At 54.1% G+C, this 19,113-nt stretch overlaps 1 protein-coding gene across 10 annotated transcripts in view; it reads left to right on the top strand.

Annotated features, from left to right (window-relative positions):
* The window catches only part of TOM1L2 (target of myb1 like 2 membrane trafficking protein), a 122,948-nt gene that overhangs the window by 79,677 nt on the left and 24,158 nt on the right, over positions 1–19,113 (top strand). For 8 of the 10 annotated variants that reach the window (XM_044249309.1, XM_044249307.1, XM_044249303.1 and 5 more), the window contains 4 exons: positions 1,219–1,368; positions 10,091–10,225; positions 11,680–11,835; positions 14,377–14,493. In XM_044249309.1, coding sequence (XP_044105244.1) covers positions 1,219–1,368; positions 10,091–10,225; positions 11,680–11,835; positions 14,377–14,493 — 558 coding nt within the window. The remainder of the gene's footprint in view (positions 1–1,218; positions 1,369–10,090; positions 10,226–11,679; positions 11,836–14,376; positions 14,494–19,113) is intronic. The other 2 variants (XM_044249308.1, XM_044249306.1) reach the window with 1 other exon arrangement.

The raw sequence follows: 19,113 nt of genomic DNA, 5'->3' as shown, positions 1-19,113 counted from the left end.
TGAACCCAGCCCTGTGGAATGGCTGCATAAGGTCACCAGCGGTCAGCTCACTTTGGGCCACTGAAGATACCCAGGCAGCCAGAAATGTACCCTGTTGCCAGGCACATTCTGAGGAGGCATTTCCTGCTATTTGACCATGGCATTGGGGGATGCTGGTGTGGGAAGGACCAAGTGATTATTATATGGGCTGTTTACTGAGAGCTGAGAAGTTCAGAAAGCTGTGTTCAAGGCCGGAGAGACTCTTCAGTGGGTACCCCTGAATTCTGAGAGGGCCTCTCCCCTGTCCTGTGGGGACTGGGAAATTTTTCCTTTCGTCAAGTGTGTACAGCAGCCTTCTGAACCGTAATCATGCCATCTTAGTCCTGATTTACTGCCCCCCTGACAACGCAGGGTACTGTGCTAGGTGCTTCAGACATACTCTGTCATCCTTACTATAGTCCTGCAAGGAGGCACTCAATCCTCACTTCACAGATGAGGAAGCTGAGGCTCTGACAGGCTTGTCCTGGACCATTTAGGGTGACAGAGCTGAGATTCAAGCCCACACTGGCCATCCGTCCAGAACACACATGCACTGTGGCTTTTGAGTGGTTAAGGCCTGGGTATCTCATTTTTCCAAACAGGGAAAGACCAAGCAGGGTTGGGAGTGAACATGGACCTTGAAGCTGACTGGCAGTGGAGGCCCACGAACCATTTATTAAGAGTAGAAAATCCCGAGTCACTGCCAATTGTGATTGCCGAGGCAGGGTTGTGTGGGGCGTGTAGGTGTGTAGGTGTGTGTGCGTGTGTGTGTTCAGTTGCCTCCTCATTGGCAAGGGCCAATAATTCACGCGGCAATTCAGGCTGTCACAGCAGCCCTCTCTGTGACAGAGCCTGAGTCCCATTGGCTAATGTCTCACACCCAGAAGCCCGGAGAGAGGAGTTAAAATGCTAATTTTCAGGGACCGCTCAGTCATTTTGATCTCATTAAAACAGCAGCATCTTCTCATGCAAAACTGGTGCTTCAATTACCAACTAATTGCCTGATTATTGTGCAGGGACAGGCAACTTTAGTCAGCAAGGGACGCCCGAATTAGAGTGGAGGGAGACAGTGCCATCCCGGTGTGACTCTGGAGGAGACGATGCGACTGATGCGACTGTGCGGGAGAAGCAAAGGCTGGGGTCGGGGTGGAAACTGAGCTGCCACCGTGGTGACCCTCCTTTCCTCTCCACCCGCCTCAGGTGCTGGAGACGTGTGTGAAGAACTGTGGCCACCGCTTCCACATTCTCGTAGCCAACCGGGATTTCATCGACAGCGTCCTGGTCAAAATCATCTCTCCGAAGAACAACCCTCCCACCATTGTGCAGGACAAGGTGCTCGCTCTGATCCAGGTAGGCGAGATCCCCTTGTCCATTTGGCTGGGACCCGGTGAGGTGGGGCCCCTGGGCAGTGGGTCCTTGTGCTTCCCCATTATTTGGAGGAAAGAAGGGAGGCCCTCTTGAGTTTAAAGACCTGTTGCAAAATGCTTATGTTTCTGTTCTCATGCCACTGGAATAAAACTCTGAGGGGTAGCTGTCAAGCCGGTTGACAGAGTCTTCACTGGTTTTCTGGGTGCCTGGCTCTCTGTTGCCCACCCCCCAGGGGCAGGTTGGGGGCCTGGATAGGCCTCTGAGCCATCGGGGACAATGTGGAGCAGGAAGGGCCATACTAGAGCCAAATGCAGAACTGGCAGGGTACTGGTTGGGAACAGCTCTGTGACAGGGGCGGGTGAGATCCAGGAAGACGGTGTTACAGTGATTCACTGAGGAGGTGACATTTCTGCTGGACCCTGCAGGACGTGGGGAGCTTGGCGGAAAGGGCAGAGTGTGAGAAGTAGTGCGGGCAGAGGTCTAGCATGTGTGTCGGAGACAGCAGTTGACATGGGTGGGCTGTATTCAGTATGAGCAGATCTGTAACAGAGTACCCCCGAACTTAGGGGTTTAACATAGCACCTGCTTATTACCTCCTTGTTTCCGTGGGTCAGGAATTCGGGAGCAGCGTAGGTGAGTGATTGTGGCTGTCTGGAGGTTGTGGTCAAGACTTCAGCCAGGATTGCCTCCTCTGCGAGCTCGAGGGGCTGAAGGAGCCACGTCCAAGGTGGCTCACCACAGGGCTGCTGGCGGGAGGCCCCAGCTCCTCGCTGGCTGTTGGTAGGAGGCCTGCATTTCTTGCTGTGTGGACTTTTTTGAGTGTCCTTATAACAAGGCATCGGGTTGTCCCTGGAACAAGGGATCCAAGAGAGCTGGAAGGAAGCTGTGGTGCCTCTTGGGACCGACTCTCCAGAGTCACGCACTGTCTTTTCTGTCATATTCCATTTGTTAGAAGGGAGTCACCAGGTCCAGCCTCGAGAATCAAGGAATGAAACTGCATGTCTGAAAGAGAAGGGGATGCTTTAAAGCTGTCACGTGGCTCATAGAGTATGATGAAGAATGTCTGGGGCCAGGAGATGAGGCCAGAAGGATGGCCAGGGGCTCATGGGCTGTGCACACCGGCAGCTGGTGCTCTGTCCTTTGGGCAGTGGGGAGCCACTGCACTTGTCTGAGCTGAGTGCACACGGACAGGTCTGGGGTTTAGACCTAGCCCCCCGGTGACAGGGTGCAAGCACATTTGAGAACAAGCATGTTAGTGCTCTGGTGGAGGACAAATAAGGGTCCGCAGGAGCCAAGACGATGGGAGGTGGGGAGGGTGATGGCCTGGGCTGGGCGGGAGACCCTGTGATTGGGGGTGAGCGTAGGGGGCATTCGACTTGGTGGTGGCACTTGAGCCTGGACAGGAACGTAGGACCCCGGCTGAGGTTCTCTCCTGTGCCCTCTGCCTACAAGTCCTGTCCATCCTTCAGGTGGCTCCCAGAGGCCTCCCCACTCCTAGGTTTGCAGTGTTCCCTCTCTGCTATCACTCTGTTTTGTGGTCTTCTTTACTTCTGGGCTAACTTCTCTCTCATCTGCCTGGCTCTGAGCTCCCCGAGAGCCCATGGGCATTATATCCCCGGGGTCTAGAGCAGTTGATTGTGTAGAGTAGGTGTTCGATAAGTTGTTCTTCCTAATGAATGGGTGACTATGGTTTGCTGAAGCTCTAAGGAAGGGGAGGAGTGAGTGACAGCAGAGCCACCTCCTTCTTAGGTGGTCCCTGTGTCTTCATTCTGCCCACCTGGCTGGCATGTCTCCATGTGTCTCCTTCCCTCCTCCCTCTTTCACATGCTTGCACACTCAGGTGCAAACCACCTCACCCGCTCCCCTCCCCACCCCCACTTCTGCCCTCGACTCCCCCATTCGGGGACTTTCCCAGTACACTGCCCTGCCCCAACACCCCCAGCATTTGATGTCAGGCCCGCAAATAGTGGCTTTTTGCTCACAATGGAGGGGGCACCCCAGCCTGAACCCCTTGTGTCCACCGGGCCTGGCCACCCCTTGACAGGCACAGCTGTGGCCAGGCTTGTGACCGCATCACCCTGTTGACGAGGGCTCTGGGACGCCTCATGAACTGGTCGTGGCTGTAGCTGTCTCTGGGGGCGCCGGCCCAGCTTTCCCATCAGGATCTCAGCCTCCTCCCAGCACTGCTTGCTTCTTCCAGCTGTGTAACCTCAGCAGCTGTTTGAACCTTTCTGGGCTGCTACCTCCTTATCTGCAGAATCAGGGCCTGTGTCCCTGCCTCCCTACTCCCATTCCAGGGTCTGAGATAGCCCGTAGGGGCCCAGCGGCCGGCGCCCGTGTTGTGAAGGCTCCCCCTGTCGGCTCGGCAGTGGCATGAGTGCCCACCCATGGGGGCAGGAGTAGGATGGGCCCCTGAGGGCCTCGTGGGCTCGTCAACCATGATGTTCTGTACGGTCCCGCTAGGAGAATACCAAGAGCTTTGGATCAGGGTACTCTCTGATGGGCTTGCTGATCTGCCTGGGAGGGTTCTTCCTCTTCGTGTTTTGAACCTTCCTGAGGAGCTTTTGTTTGAAAGCGGACAGCATTCAGAGCTGGCGGCTGGCTTGGCTTCTGGGATGGGGTGGACAAAAGAACAAACGTGGTTTTCAGCCTTTTCTTTTCTTTTTATCGAATTCTGTATGTGAGCAGGAGGTCACACATTAAACTAGCTCGTACAGCTTGGTAAGTTTTTACAGACTAAACATACTCAGGTAAACCAGCCCCGGTATCATGACGAAGAATATGACCCACACCCAAAGAACTCCAGCTGCCTGGGAAGACCCCCTCGCCTCACAGCCTGGATGGAGTGCTCGTGTCCTTGAACTTCATGTGTGTGGCCTCTGCAGCAACCCTCTGTTAGGTCTACATGTCTGACTGCGTCTTGTTTGTGGGTCTCACCTTGTCACTGGGTATGACCGTTGGCCTTCTGTTACTGTTGCTCACATTGCTGGGCCAAGTCCCTTTGGGTGAATGCACCCCGCACTGTGTCTCCTTCCCACGGATGGTGGGCATGTGGTGTTCCCAGTTTGGGGCCGCTATGAAAAGTGCTGCTATTAACAGCCTGCAGGTGTCTTTGGGTAGTCATGTGGGTCTGTTTATATCAGGCCTGTGTTAAGTCGAATATGTGAAACTGCCATCTTTGTCGGTCAAAAATAGGAAAAAACGAGTGATTCCTTAAGGTTCAGCCTCCCAGCTGGGAGCGGAATTGCGGGGGGATGCGGGATGGCCACACTCCAGGACTTACACTGGCAGGCCCTGCTGCTCCTTCCCACCGGCCCTGGAGCGCTGTAGTTGGGCGACTCTTCTCATCAGCGCATCCTCGACAAAGCCTGACTGATGAGTGTGTGGACGTATGGCATCTTGTCAACCTGTCCTTAACTCCTTGGAGAAAGAAGATGACTTGATATGCCTGTCGAATATACTTGTAAGAACTGGGCAGTGTGCCCTGAGAGTCTGATGTTCCCCCCGGGAAGGGCAAGTGCTGCTTCCACCATAGCACAGGATAGGGGGTGAGGGCGCCGGATCCCTGGCCTTCCTGCCAGCTGGAGAGGAGGCAGCAGGCCATCGTGGAAATGGCAGCAAGACCGAAAAGAAGCGGTCAGGTGTGTGGGTGCCAGAGCCACGACAGTTTCTTTCCTTGCCATCCTCGCCATCTGGGTGTTTCCTTGCGCTCTTTGGAGCCCAGCTGCCGGGAGTGGAAGTGGGCCAGTCCCAGCCCCGCCCCTGGGAGCCAGTGGTTTTACGGGGAGACAGAGGCTTGTAGGTGAAAGAGGGCCAGGGCCTACCCAGGGAGGACTTGAGCTGGCTTTGGGATATTTGAACAACAGCCCTAAACTCTGAACATATTGATGCTTGAAAAGCTTTTAAGGCCAAGGGGTTAGACAGAGAAGCGCTCCCCACCCCAGCATCCACCCCCAGGAAGCATGCATGGAGCTCTCAGCTGGAGCTGGGACCTTCGGCTCTGATGACCAGGAATGACCAGCCTTAGCCCATTGTCTCTCTGATCACTCCCCTACAGTGGAAGCAGGGAGGGGGCCTCTCTCCAAACTAGCTTTTCTTTTTTTGTTGTTTTTAAGGTCTTATTTATTTGACAGCTCTGAGAGAGCAGGGGAACAGCAGGCAGAGGGAGACAGAGAAGCAGACTCCCCACCGAGCAGGGAGCCCGATGTGGGTTCAATCCCAGGACCCTAGGATCATGACCTGAGGCAAAGGCAGATGCTTAACTTACTGAGCCACCCAGGCACCCCTCCAAAACAGCTTTTTAATAGTCTCCTGGTGCCTGTAGGTAGACGGGTGCTTGTCCTCGCATTTTCTCCTGGCTTCCAGCCCACCATGCCTTCTGATTCCTTTCCTGGGATGCTGATCACAGGCATTGTCAGCCTGAGATTGGACACACTGGGGCCATTGCCACTGGCACATGTTTGCTGTCAGCAGCCCTCTAAGGGGATTTTTCAAGAGAATCAGTGGATGCCTATTCCTCGTTCCCACATCCTGTCCCTCCTCTCATTGAGGGCATCTGTGTCCTCTGGCTATCCTCTAGCCATCTGTGGCCGTCCCAGGCCCCCCAGAAGAGACACCCTTCAGGCTTGTGTGCACCAGAGGCCCTGCCCTTCAGAACACCTGGGGAAGACTGCCCTCCATCTCCCCCAGCCCGAGCCCAGCGTGTAAGCCGTGAGACAGGGCAGTGGGAAGCGGTCACCTGACTCAGGTGTGCGGGCCCAGTGGGCTTCCCCGCCGCAGGAGTTTGCCCTTTGGGAGGGGAGCTGGTCGCCCCAGCAGCAAGATAGGAGGGACGTCAAGGGCACAGCAGCCTGGTGAGCAGCTTTGCCGACTTCTTTGCTCCCAGCCTTTGAACTGCGTGCCACTTTCAGCCCTGGCTCTGTGTCTCACCTGGTCCCCAGCTGACCTTTGGCTGCGTGCCTTTCTCTGTCTTCGTGTGAAGTCCCATTTGTTCAGAAGACAAGAAGGACACTTGTGCCCTGTGCATCCCTCAGCCTTTCCCTTGCAGTTGCTTTCAGGAACAGAAGTGATACCTTCCCGGTAGGGTAACCTCATGGCCGTGCCTCTCCTGTCTCCCTCCCCCTCCTCCCTGCCCCTTTAGCCTGCCTCCCCACCCCCTGCCTCCTAGCAATCGAATCTAAAAATACCCTCTTTCCACAGCAGGTTTTTCTTTCCACTGAAGAAAGTGAGCTGGTGGGGGCGGGGGGAGGAGGGGCTGGAAGTGTTGTATTCTTGGAAGGTGTCTGAGACGTGGTGGCCTGGCTTTTGGCCCCCTTCCACATGGACTGGCAGTTCTCTGGAGACCCTGTCACTGGGACTAGGCAGTCTGGTCCAGAAGCTGAAGCAGAACATGGCAGAAGCCAAAAGAACAGGACCCATAGTCTAAATCAGCAGTTGTTCATTGATCTGAGATTGGATGTTGTAAAACTTTGTCAAAACTTGTGGGATACAGAAACAACGACAGTACAGTTTATGTTCATATAAGGCCACAGTCTGGTGTTTGGTGTGCAGTCCCAAGGAGCAAAGGGAAAAAAAGCATGAAAATGTTTTTTCTCTCCCTATTCGACCTCCCTCTGGGCCCTTCAGCCCTCAGCATTGTAAACAGAGGCCAGAAAAGCACTTTGCTTTCCTAGAGGGCAGGTTGCTGGGACCAGCCTTGTGGCTCCTTGGCTTTATTTAGGTTGGGGACCCGGAATGAACCAGACTTCCTGAGCTTTGCCCCCTCTCCTAGATTCATTCTCACATCTCAGCTGGGTCAGCCGTCCAGAGGGGCTCCTGCTTTCTTTGTCAGGGTCACCTCAGTCCGAGGACAGCCTAACTGGCTGTCATCCCATGTTCTCCCAAGTAGAACAATAAGGATGCTTAGTAACCATGAGATCTGAAGTCAGTCGAACTTAACAAACAATGGCTGACTGCCTTCTCTGTGCAAGGGTGAGACTGGCTGTGTGCCTTCACAGGTGTGACCTCGTGGGAAGGAAAGATAGGAGCACAGGCATTTGGCCATTGTGCCAGGAAGATGCCAGAGGCCCGGCGTCTCTGGATGGATCCCAATTCTGCGTTTCCACTTATGACTGTTCCCTTAAAGGTGCCCCCCACCCTGTTCCCCACTGACATCAGAATCTTGTTCAGTAGAGAACGCCACCACGAACGTATGCTCTGTGAGCAGCCGGCTCACCCCAACCTGCACAGGGTCCCCTGCAGGGGTTCAAATAGTAGCAGGCAGGAAGGGAGCAGATTAGTCATGGCTGCTTGGCTACAGGTAACGGATGCCAGTTCCAGCTTGCCTAGGCAAAGAGGACAGTTTGTCATGACCAGGCAGGGGTTCCCAGAACGCTGGGTTGTGACTAGACCTGGGGAAGGGACAAGAAGTGATCAGGGAAACCCTCCAAATCCTCTCTTGGCTGCACCTTCCAACACATAGGCTGTCTCTGCTCCCCGGTCCCCACTGGGCACGTGGCTGCTTCTCAGAGCCCTGCATCTATAGAGGACAGTGTCATTTACCCAAGGAGAGCAGCCCAACTCTCTCTAAGCTCAGGTCAAGCTCCTGGGAGGAGGGGAAGCTGACTGGCCTGGCTTGGGATGTGTGTTTCCCTGCTGGTAGCACAGAAAACCAGAGAAGGGGGTTTCGTTGGCTCGCTGTCAGGCCAGGTGCCCCGAGAAGTAGTCACTGCCTGGAGAACACAGCGATGGTTCTTAATTTCTATTCTTCCTATCTCCGATCTGGTTGACATGGAGGGCAAGATGAATGAAAAGTGGTCCCCTGGAGCTGTTTGTCCTTCCTTAGAAATAGAGGCAGGAAGTGGCCCCAGGAAGAACTAACATGCTTTTTTCTCCCCAGCCTCCCCCAGCAGGCTGTAAACCCAGTCTTAGACCCTAAATGAACATGCTAGCTGCATTTTGAAGCAAGCCTCCCAGGACTTAGCTGGATTTTGAATCTGGTGGTGGCAGCCAAAGCAGCTGGTAGAAAACGGGGCTCTGGGGCACTCCCTAGGGGGACAGGCCTTGGTGCTGCTGCTCTCCAGCTGGCGCTCCAGACGGGCCTCTGCAGGCACCTTGGGCCCTGCTCAGCCTCCAGAAGGAAGTGTTGGCCAAGAGGGGCTGTCCTCCAGCGGGCATTAAATCCCCGAGTGCGCAGATCAAGTACGTGGATCAAGGAAGCCCAGCTGACAGTAAGTTTTGTGGCGAGACACATCTGTCAGAGTGAGCGAGGCTGTTTGGAAACTGACCTTTTAACTTCAAACGGGTCTGTTGGTTAGAGATAGAGTTTCTGCGGCTGCCTCAGGATTGGTTGGAACACATTGCTAGAGCCAGGGAGGCACTTAAAGGCTTGTGACAGCAGCAGAATTGGCAACAGAACCGTGGGCGCGAGACACTGCCGCCTCCTCTGGGTATGTATTTGGTGGGTGACAGGACGGAGCTGAACTTCATTGCGGGGAGCCTTTTGGAGACTGATCTCTCTCTCCTTTGATAGATTCCGTAACTTTCTTTTTTTTTTTTTTTTTTTTAAGATTTTATTTTATTTATTTGAGAGAGAGAGACAGTGAGAGAGAGAATGAGCGAGGAGAAGGTCAGAGAGCGAAGCAGACTCCCCATGGAGCTGGGAGCCTGATGTGGGACTCGATCCCGGGACTCCAGGATCACGCCCTGAGCCGGAGGCAGTCATTTAACCAACTGCGCCACCCAGGCGTCCCAGATTCCGTAACTTTCAAAGAACAAAATATTTAAAAATTGCTTAGGAGTTTTGCCAATTGATGAAAAGTGACAGTCTATTGAAATATGTGTTCTTTTCCTCTCTGCGGGGTGTTTCCATCAAAGGGACTCCAGTGGCCGTGCTTTGCGGTGGCTTTGGCCACTTGGGCAGGTGTGCAGTGACGCTGTGGGCGGCACGGGTTCTCTCGCCCCTGGGCCACCATCACATTGCCTCTCCGGCTGGGCTAGGCGGTCTCCGCTTTCGCACTCTCCAATCCACGGAGGAAGCCCCACGTTAGCCTTGATTTCCCATCACACATCAGTTTCGCCTTTCCTCTCTGCCCCATCTACCTCTGGCTCCTGCCTGCACTGCTCTGAGCCGCGGCACTGCGGTCCCCCCACGGTGTCCCTTGGGCCCAGCAGCGGGGCCATGTCTTCATGCCCTTTCGCTCAGCACCACCAGGAATTGATTTCCTGGAGATTAGGGAAATGCCTCTGTTTTAGGATGTGCCACCGTGCTTAGGTGTTATTTCCCTGCATCTTCTCCAAGGAAATACTCCATGCTGAATTAAGTTTTGTGTTTTTGTTCATGCTCAACAGCACCATTAAAAACCCCCCATTTAGGGGCACCTGGGTGGCTCAGTGGGTTAAGCCTCTGCCTTCAGCTCAGGTCATGATCTCAGGGTCTTGGGATCGAGCCCCACATCGGGCTCTCTGCTCAGCGGGGAGCCTGCTTCCCCCTCTCTCTCTGCCTGCCTCTCTGCCTACTTGTGATCCTCTCTCTCTCTGTCAAATAAATAAATGAAATATTAAAAAAAAAAAAATTTTGTCCGCCGCATCATGGCAGCACTGGGCGTGGGGGGTGTCGGGGGACAGGAACAGAGTGGGTTTGGGCAAAGAGCATGGGCCTCTGCGAGGGCACATGGGCTGCTGTTGGTGAGAAATCCTTGCTAACAGGCCCTTTCTTTTCTCCCAGGCGTGGGCTGATGCCTTCCGAAGTAGCCCTGACCTCACCGGTGTGGTGCATATATACGAGGAACTGAAAAGGAAAGGGGTCGAGTTTCCCATGGCAGACTTGGACGCTCTGTCTCCCATACACACACCACAGCGGGTAAGCTTCCAGCTGGCATTTTCTAGAAAGACCTACTGCAGAACGGGCCAGCCACCGCCACCACCCTTCTGCTGCTCCCTTTGAATTATTTAGCTTGTCATCATGCTTTCTTAAAGCTTGAGGGCATTTCTTTTTAATAACAAGGGGAACGTGGGAGTGAGACAGCTGGTTGACTGGTGATTAAGTGGCAGTGGTGATCCCCCCCTGTTTTCATCTGACTGTGGAAGGATATAATAGAGGGATCATTTCCGACATTTTTGTGCAAATGGCCTCTTGGGCAGAGCCATCCATCTCATGAGGGCCACTAGCACCTTCTTTGCAGAGGCCCCAGGAGTCCGGTGTGGGGATGCCGGCATCTTCCTAGGAGAGCACCTCTGTGTTGGCAGTGCAAAGGAGCTGATGGTGTCATTGATTGTGAGACAAAGGGCAGCTTCTGGCTTTTTCCAACTGTACAGGTCAAATAGATCGAAATTTTATTTTGAGCTACTAGTGTTCAGCATCCATGTGGACATCCTTGGATTCTGCCAGCCTTGGGATGCAAAGCCCAGGGGAGGCCCATTTAGGGGCCTGCCATGCAGCTCTTGCAATGTGGGGCAGCTCTGTGCTTCTGAATGGAAACCACGCCGGTGATGGACGCCGTTCATCCCGGGAAGCTAGTACCTCTGTGGTTGGAAATCAATCTCTGGCCCCACGGGACAGCCAGGAAGCTCCAGGATGTGGGAGAGGCACCTTGACCCAGCACGCTCTGCCTTGTTGGCTCCATCTGCCTGTCTCTGAAATGGGGGCAAGGAGTCCAGAGCATCTCTCCAGATCCCTCGCGTGGATCACAGTTAATGTTCAGGAGGCTATCTGAGATACTGAAAGGGAAAGCCTAAGAAATTGTACTTTGCAGAGCATTATTCTCATTATGATCCCTCCAAACCACTTGCTGTGCTTTGTGGGATAAACGTAACCCGTTTTATTCTTCTAATAATGACATAGAGCAGTGTTGTTGTGCCTATAATTACAAAGAACATTCCGTAAATTGCATAATTACTATTTATATTAGTCTCCTCCGTAAAGGCCAGAATACCATCTTCTGCTACCAAATAGGGATTCATGATTAGCAAAACTTTGCAGCAGGCCCCCTCTACTCACATTCTGAGGTGGTCCTAATAAGGGGAACCCTGACCAAAGCTCTCACAGAGCACCCTCTTTCCAAGTGACTTTGGTTGCCTGTGAGGTAAGTAGAAGGAGGAGCCGTCGGCGGTTGGCAGGCTGCTTCAGGGCTGGAGAGACTGGGAGCAGAGTGGGCAGAGGGATGCCTCCAACCTCGCAGGTCAGCAGCAGAGCTGGGCCCCCTGCCCGCCTGCCAGCTGCGGTGGCGGGAAGGGCTGCCCTGGGGTGGGGTAGGTGCCAGGCCCGGCCACACAGGCAGCCCAAGTGAACAGAGGACTTTGTTGTTGCCGTGCCAGAGTGTCCCCGAAGTGGATCCAGCCGCAACCATGCCCAGGTCCCAGTCGCAGCAGAGGACGAGCGGCAGCTCCTATTCCTCGCCTCCTGCTCCCTACTCCGCTCCGCAGGCCCCGGCTCTGAGTGTGACTGGCCCCATCACGGCCAATTCAGAACAGGTACTCAAAGACTTCCGGGCCACAGGCAGGGCAGCCGACTGTCCTTATTCACCCTTTGGGGACATATACGGAAGCCTTCGCTGACCGGGTGCCGTGCTAGGTGTTGGCGGCCCCCAGATGGCAGGGCCCAGATCCTCTCCTGAGGGCTCGCCTTGTCATGGGGAGACGGGGTACAGACCGCGGGAGCGGGAGCCAGGAGCTGAGCCCAGAGCTGACACTGCCGAGGCTCTGGAAGCCAGAGGAGGGCCTCGTCTGACAAGGTGCAGAGGGTGTGGAGGATCAATGCAGGATCCAAGAGACGGGGGAGGCCAAAGTTCAGCGACCCAGTTGGGCTGTGAACAGTCGTGTGGGTCACGCAGAGAGGTCTGGATTGATCTCCCAAGCAGCGTCAGCTGTCAGAGGCCCTTAGGAAGCGCCCTTCCTGCCTTTATTCCAAACACTGCCCACCTTCCCTGAGTTACTTCCTGAGAGGCCAATGCCCTTTTAACCCCAAACTGGATTTTTTTAGATGAGTCGTAGGGACTGGTACTTAATGAATTTCTAGAACGTCCATTAGTGTAAAAAATTGGAGAATTGATCAGACTTGGGGAAAACAACAAAAAAAAATTCTGTTCCAGTGTTTACATTTTTTAAGTCCTTATTTAATATTTGTGACAGTGTCATCATGATGGAAGCTCATTTAAACAGAGGGGTCAGGCGTTGAGGTGTGGTTATCTAAATCGTCGGGCCAGGGCCGCTCACATTTCTGTTCTCTGCTGGCCCGGAGGAGGCCAGCTGGAGGTCAGACGGGCCTAGGCTTAAGTCTCCTCTCTGCCATTTGCTGTGAGGCTTCCGTTGGCTCATTTAACCCAACCAGGTCAGTAGAACAGGGAGGTAGTCCATCCCTTGGACCCTGTGGAGCCATTGTGGGCTTGACAGGCAGCAGGAGTGGCCTCATCGTCATCACCCATGTGCTGTGTGCACTCATAAGGAGAGGAAGTCGAAACCCACAGCTGAAACATGAGCTGTATGATAACCGTGGGCTTCATTTGCTCCCTTCTGCCCTTTCTCCTGACGCAAAATGGCCAGGACCTGTCCCCAGAAGGGAAGCCGTAGGGAAGAGGGTCTCTGGCGGCTGTGGGCTCTGCTTCCAGCAGCAGAACTGGGCCCATTTCTGCTCAGAGCGGTCTGACACATTTGGAGTTAGACGGGCCCCCAGAGACCTTCCACTGGTTCCTTGTCAGTGCGGTGCGAGCTTGGGAAGAGCCCTCTCATCGAGGCCAGAACGGTCTAGAATGGGTGAGAAGGCATGCCTCCTGCCCCTGGGGGAAATGGAAGTGGAGCCGGGAGGAACCCAGCCTGGCCTAGAGGGACCCCAGGGGCTTCTGAGCCCATGTGTTGTCTGTTGCATTCCTGAGCTTCCAGGGCCAGAAACCTCTTGTGGCTAAGACATGGGAGGAGTTCATCTACCAGGCAGAACCAGAGGGGAGAGGAGTCTCTCAGGACCTGGCCCAGTGCCCTCATTGACCATTTGTTCTTCTGTCCATCCAGTATACATGTACTGAGGGCTCCTGTCCCTTTCCCTGTGCTGAGAGTACCAACCTCCACTCATTAGAGTCCCTGGCCCCAAGAGGTGGGGGGCAGGGTTGGGCCTGCGGTAGGAGGGGCCTGGTTAGTTCTTCCTCAGGGAGGGGGACAGCAGAGAGTCTGTAAAGGCTTCAGGGAGTACAGAAGATGTCATTTGAGCTAGGTAAAAGTGCAGTTGAGATCCATAGTAAAATCCTGAGCTCTCGTTATTGTAGTAGAAAAGGGGCTGGATGCGTACCAGCACTGCGCGGGGTCTTCACTTCCGTCGTTCCTAGCAGCCCTGAGTCGTGGGCAGTGCTTCCCCCTCTCCATAGGTAAGGAGACGGAGGCTCAGGCAGGTTCAGGTCTGTCCCTTAGGTGTCCCTACTGCAGGAAAGATGGCTGAGGCCCAGGCTCCGGAGAGCTCTGTTGGATGGGCAGGTAGGGAGCTGGGGCAGGAGGGGGTCTCCTCGGAGTCTTCTCTTGGTCCATCTCCCTCGTTCTTGCCACACCAGAAAAGTGCAGCTGACACCAGCCAGCCCCTTAGGGGACCAAGGTGCTTCGATTGGAAACCCCTGGGGCCAGTGTCTGTAGCAATGAGGGCCCTTGGGGATCAATCACACGTTCTACCACTTTTACTCCAAAGAGTAGGGACAGAGCCCTGAGAGATGAACTCCCCACTTGAGCTTCTGCAGCAGGAGGGCCGAGCTGCTCACCAGCTCTGTCCACGCCGGATGCAGAGCTCTCTTCCATCCGAGTCGTCTGTGACAAGCTCTCAGTAACCAGAGCCTTTGTGGGGTGGCCTCGCTGCCTCATTCACGTCTCTCCCTCACCCTCACACACAGACCAGAGTGAGCCAAGAAGCCTTCGAATGCTGAGCACATTCAGAAGTGTAACCTAGATGTCAAAGTGAAGGGGACTGTCACCGTACAGGTGCAGCTTGACTGACCTGTGCTTCCTGCTTTCCTCTCCACTCCCACCCCCCTGGCCCAACAGATTGCCAGGCTTCGGAGTGAACTGGACGTCGTTCGAGGCAACACGAAAGTCATGTCGGAGATGCTAACAGAAATGGTCCCTGGGCAGGAGGATTCGTCCGATCTGGAATTGCTACAGGTGAGAGGGGGTATGTCCTTGTCTTGTGGAAGCTCTGGACCTGGGGACCCAGCCGTGAGGCAGGAGCAGGGCCCGGGGGACTATTGTGGGAAGGGACTGAGTCCCTATAGGCTTGCCCTCAGCCTCATGCTTCCTTCCTGGGACCGGTCAGAAGCCAGGACCAGGCTCTCTTTTTTATTTTCCTTTGTGACATTTTTTTTCCCAACTCTAAAATGCTGATCACAGAATACATGCCCACCAAAAGATAAAGGACATACAAAGAAGAAAATACTCATTTTCTTTGATTCCAGCACCCACAAATAACCACTGTCTTTGTTTTGATGCAAAAAGTCTTTCCGACTTTTTTTCCATGTTAGTTTTTGTCTCAAAAGGTAATTGATATCCTATTGTGTGGACAACGTCGTGTGTCGCTTCACTCCCTCGGCATTACGTGGTGAGCACTTGTGATAGGACCTCCTCAACCTTCCCCGTGTGCAGGAGCCCTTCTAGCCACACTTTGCCCCCGAGACAGTCCTGAGACCGAGAGGAGGTAGAGGCTTTTTTTCTTCTCCTGAATACTGAGGGGTCCAGGCCGGGGTTGGGCACCTGATGGTTCTTGGGCATTTGCTACTAACTGGCCCCCCTGACCCCTAGGTACCCTGCAGATCTGGGGGTGCGGCAGGAAGGGGTCTAGGAGCAGGGCTGGCCTCCAGGGCCGCCCTCAGACTAGCGTCAGGGATTGTGGTGAGTCAGAACAAGAGCTAGCAACCGATCACCACCGCCGTCTCCGACGACTCTGGCATTTGTAGGAAGTGGCAGCAGCACTGCCCTTAGAAGCAGTGACCTTCTGGAGGGGTGGAGAAGAGATGCTCTAAGCTGCAAATGCCAGATTTTTTCAGCGGGAGGCAAGATGCTTGAGTAAACAGGTCAGGAGCCAGACTGGCTTGGTGAGCTGGCAGGAGCACCTCACGACGTGCCTGCTGCCGCTCTCCTTGTCTGGCACTTGGAGCCGGCAATCTTGGTCCCCCAAGTGCCACTCCTTCCAACCCGCTGTTGGCACCTACTTGCAGCCCCCGAGAGCCCAACCCGGGTGGTCCCGCCTGTCAGCAGTGCCCCTGGCCACAGTGACCGGTCCTACTCCCAGGCCGCTTCTCATCGTACCCTCTTCCTTCCCTGGTGGAGACCTGCTCTGGGCCGGATGCCGAAAAAGCAGAGGTGCATGGAGCGTAGTCCTTGCTCTGGAGGGCGCCCAGCCTGGTGCGGGAGGCCGACAGGAAGTGGGTCATTTCCTGAACCCATGACATCAGGTTGCTCTTAAAGCCAAGCCGAGTACCCTCAGCCAGCCCAAACGAGGAGCCCCACGCGGCCTCTCCCAGACCTCACTCCTGACACCTACAGCCGGCCCAGTTGGCCTCCGTTCAGTAGGGGCCAGCTGTCTGCATGCCACACAATAGGGGACCCAGTGTCCCTTTAAGGCACCATTGACCTCCATTCCCAGCCTATAGGGGGAGTTCTTCCAGGCCTTAGGCGCTACAGAGGAATCTGAGATCAGTCCAGAAACAATCCAGAAACTGCAAGGGCCTCTTGAGGCAGCTTTGTGCTGTGTCAGCATCAGAATTCCTGCTGACAGGGGGTGGTTTGCAGTGGACAGAGCTGAGCTCCTGGCAGCAGGGGGTGGGCTGAACAAAGCCAACATGCTTCCAGACAGCCAGAGCAGACCCAGACAGCAAGCATACTTTGTGCGTGTGTGCATGCGTGTGTGTGTGTGTGTGTGTGTGTGTGTGCTTAAACAAGCCCATCAGCCAAGACAAACAGAACCTAATCTCCTGGCGTCAGCTCACAGTTTTCAAAAATAGGTTGCTTCCCATGACGTTTTCCTTCCCTCTGTTTTGTTCCAACTCTAAACCTACCAACCCTTCCTGCTATCTTATAAATCAAACAGAGAAAGAATGGCTCTGGGTGCCAGTGGGAGACTGACCTCTCAGCCCGGGAGATTCAGGAGTTGCGCAGCTCTGTGCGAGCAGCCGCGGTCCTGCTGGCTCCCAGCCTTGCTTCTCAGTCATCCCTGACATCTCCCCTCGTTGTCTTCCCCCAGCAGTCGGAGGCCGGTGGGGCTGGGGCTCCCAAGGGCGGGGGCTACCCCAAACAGTGAGACCTCCTCGTGGGAAAATGTCACCAGCTGCTTGGAAAGTGATAGGATCAGAATGTGGCCTGAGGACCCTTCAGCTGAGCTGGAGGGCAGCCAGCTTGCAGGGCAGAAGCTGTCCAGAGCTCACGGTGCTGGCCGGGGCCATGGAAATAAACCCATTTGTCACCAACCCAAATGTTCACGCCAACAGAAGCCTCTCCCGACTCAAGTGTAAATTGCTGGGTAGGAGGCGGAGGAAACGGAAAGTGAGGAAATTGGAGGTGTCAGCCCCGGGATGCACCGGCGCTGGCGAAGCGCGGTCCTGGACGGTGATGTCCCTAATTGCTTCCTGTGCCTTGCCTAGTACTTTCAGGAGTGGCCTTGAAGAGCCACAGGGAAGCTGGGCAGGAGAGCCACTAGCCTGAAAGGAGACTGGGGCCACTCCTTACAGTGTGCTGTCATCTTAGTCGGAGCCCCTGAGGGAAACTGAGGCAGGGGGCCCAGAGGGAACATTGTGCCGGGACAGAGCCCTCCACTCACTGAGCTGGGACAGACCTTCTAGGCAACTAGTCCAGCTCCACACACGTGCTCGGATTCGGCGGTCACCTCATTTTTCTTAGCATTTTCTTGACATGACAGGCTGTTTGTGTGAGCCCACGGAACACTTCATTTCCAGACGCATGTCCTGGTCAGACTTCGGGAACCACCACAGGAGGGTGGAAAGAATCACTGGGTTCACATCCAGGCCCGACCACTGACAGTCTGGGCAAGACTGGGAGACTGGGCAGGGCCCGGAGTAATCACATTCCTCTTGGAAGAATAGAAATTGTCCATGGGAGGGGCGCCTGCGTGGTTCAGCCGGTTTGCCGGCCAACTCTTAATTTCGGCTCCGGTCATGATCTCAGTGTTGCGAGATTGAGCCCCATCTCGGGCCCCATGCTCAGCACAGAGTCCGTTGGAGATTCCCCCTCTCCCTCTGCCCCTCCCCCTGCTCATGTGGGAGCTATCTCTCTCTCTCAAATAAGTAAAATCTTTTTTAAAATTGTCCATTTGAGGTGGCTGGCACAGTGCCAGGCACAGGCAAATCATATGCAGGTTGGACCTCTTGTGATTATCGTCAGTACATCCTTGTAGAGGGCAAGCTAAAGTCTGTCTCCCTGTAACCGCTACCCTGGTCTGTCTGCTCTAACCACAGAACATAACAAAGTCCTCTTTCATAAAGGTCAGTCCTTAAATATTTGAAGACTGCTGTGAGCCCTGCCAGGGCCTGATCTGTGTGGTACAGATGTGACTGTTGGCAGTCCACCTTGAAGATGAGTTCTCAGCTAGAGGCTATAAAATGGAGAGCTTCCATCAACCGAAAACCTTCTGTCTCTTTCTTATGGGGCTGGGAAGCCATATCTTCCGTACCCTGCATGTGGGCACTTGGGTTCAGGCCTGAAATTTGAGACCGTTTCTGTGTCTGCCGAAATTCACGTCCTTAGCTACAGCCTGGGAGTCCGATTTTGGAAATCTTTAACGATCTTGAGGCTGTCATCCAGTAACTCCCCGTCTCTCCCAAATTAGCCTCCTGAGCTTTGTTTTCAAATAATAATAACTTTTAATTAATCCAGTGATGTCCAAATTGGGCATTCCTGCCTGGCTACCAACACGTCATAAAAGAAGCTCTCCTCCACGTTGTTTCTTCAAGTAGCAGATGGCACGTCCCCTCCTGCTTCTTGCATCTTGTTTCAACAAAAACTGGGGTGTCCAGGACCATTTTCTCTAGAGAGATCTAGTTTACTCTCCATGTTTGGCTTCATTATTCCCCCTTCCCTTCAACAAAGAGTTTCTTCTTCTCCCCGCCCTCCTTTGCTGTTGTAGAAAGATCTTTAGGACCTTATTCTGCGTTCCTTAGAACTTGGAGAAGGTTCAGAGGAAACCCATAAAGATGATTAAAAGAGTGTTTTGCGAGATGGGGATGAGAATGTCCCTTGAAGAAAAGATAAAGGCATTGGGATTAATTAGAAAGAGGTTATTTTAATAAGTTCTGATCGATGGAGGGCTTTTGCACAAAGAACCCTGACCAGCTGTTCCCCCTCCTCTGTTGAGAACCGGACATAGGAGGAGGCCAAAGCCAAAATCTTCAGCATGTAGGAAATGCCTGTCCTGGCTGTTGCATGGTGGGAAGATTGATCAGGGCAAGCTGTGTGCTCTCATGACTTAGGATGAGAAGAAAGTCACTCTGTGTGGCTGCTTTAGAGGGGGGCGTAGGCAGAGTCACTCTCTGTGCCTGCCATGGGTCTGGCTGCGGGTGACCCTACGGAGGTCCTGTAGACAGCCTGCTGGTGTTTGATGGCAGAAATCTCAATGTGCTGTTCCTCTTCTCCCCTTTGATCTCTTTGTTTTTTTTCTCACTATTTTTTTTAATTATTATTATTATTTTTTAAGATTTTATTTTATTTTATTTTATTTGACAGACAGAAATCACAAGTAGGCAGAGAGGCAGGCAGAGAGAGAGAGAGAGAGGAGGA

This window comes from Neovison vison, chromosome 5 (genome assembly GCF_020171115.1).
Source record: "Neovison vison isolate M4711 chromosome 5, ASM_NN_V1, whole genome shotgun sequence".
Taxonomy (NCBI): domain Eukaryota; kingdom Metazoa; phylum Chordata; class Mammalia; order Carnivora; family Mustelidae; genus Neogale; species Neogale vison.
This window is presented reverse-complemented; position numbering and strand designations above follow the sequence as displayed.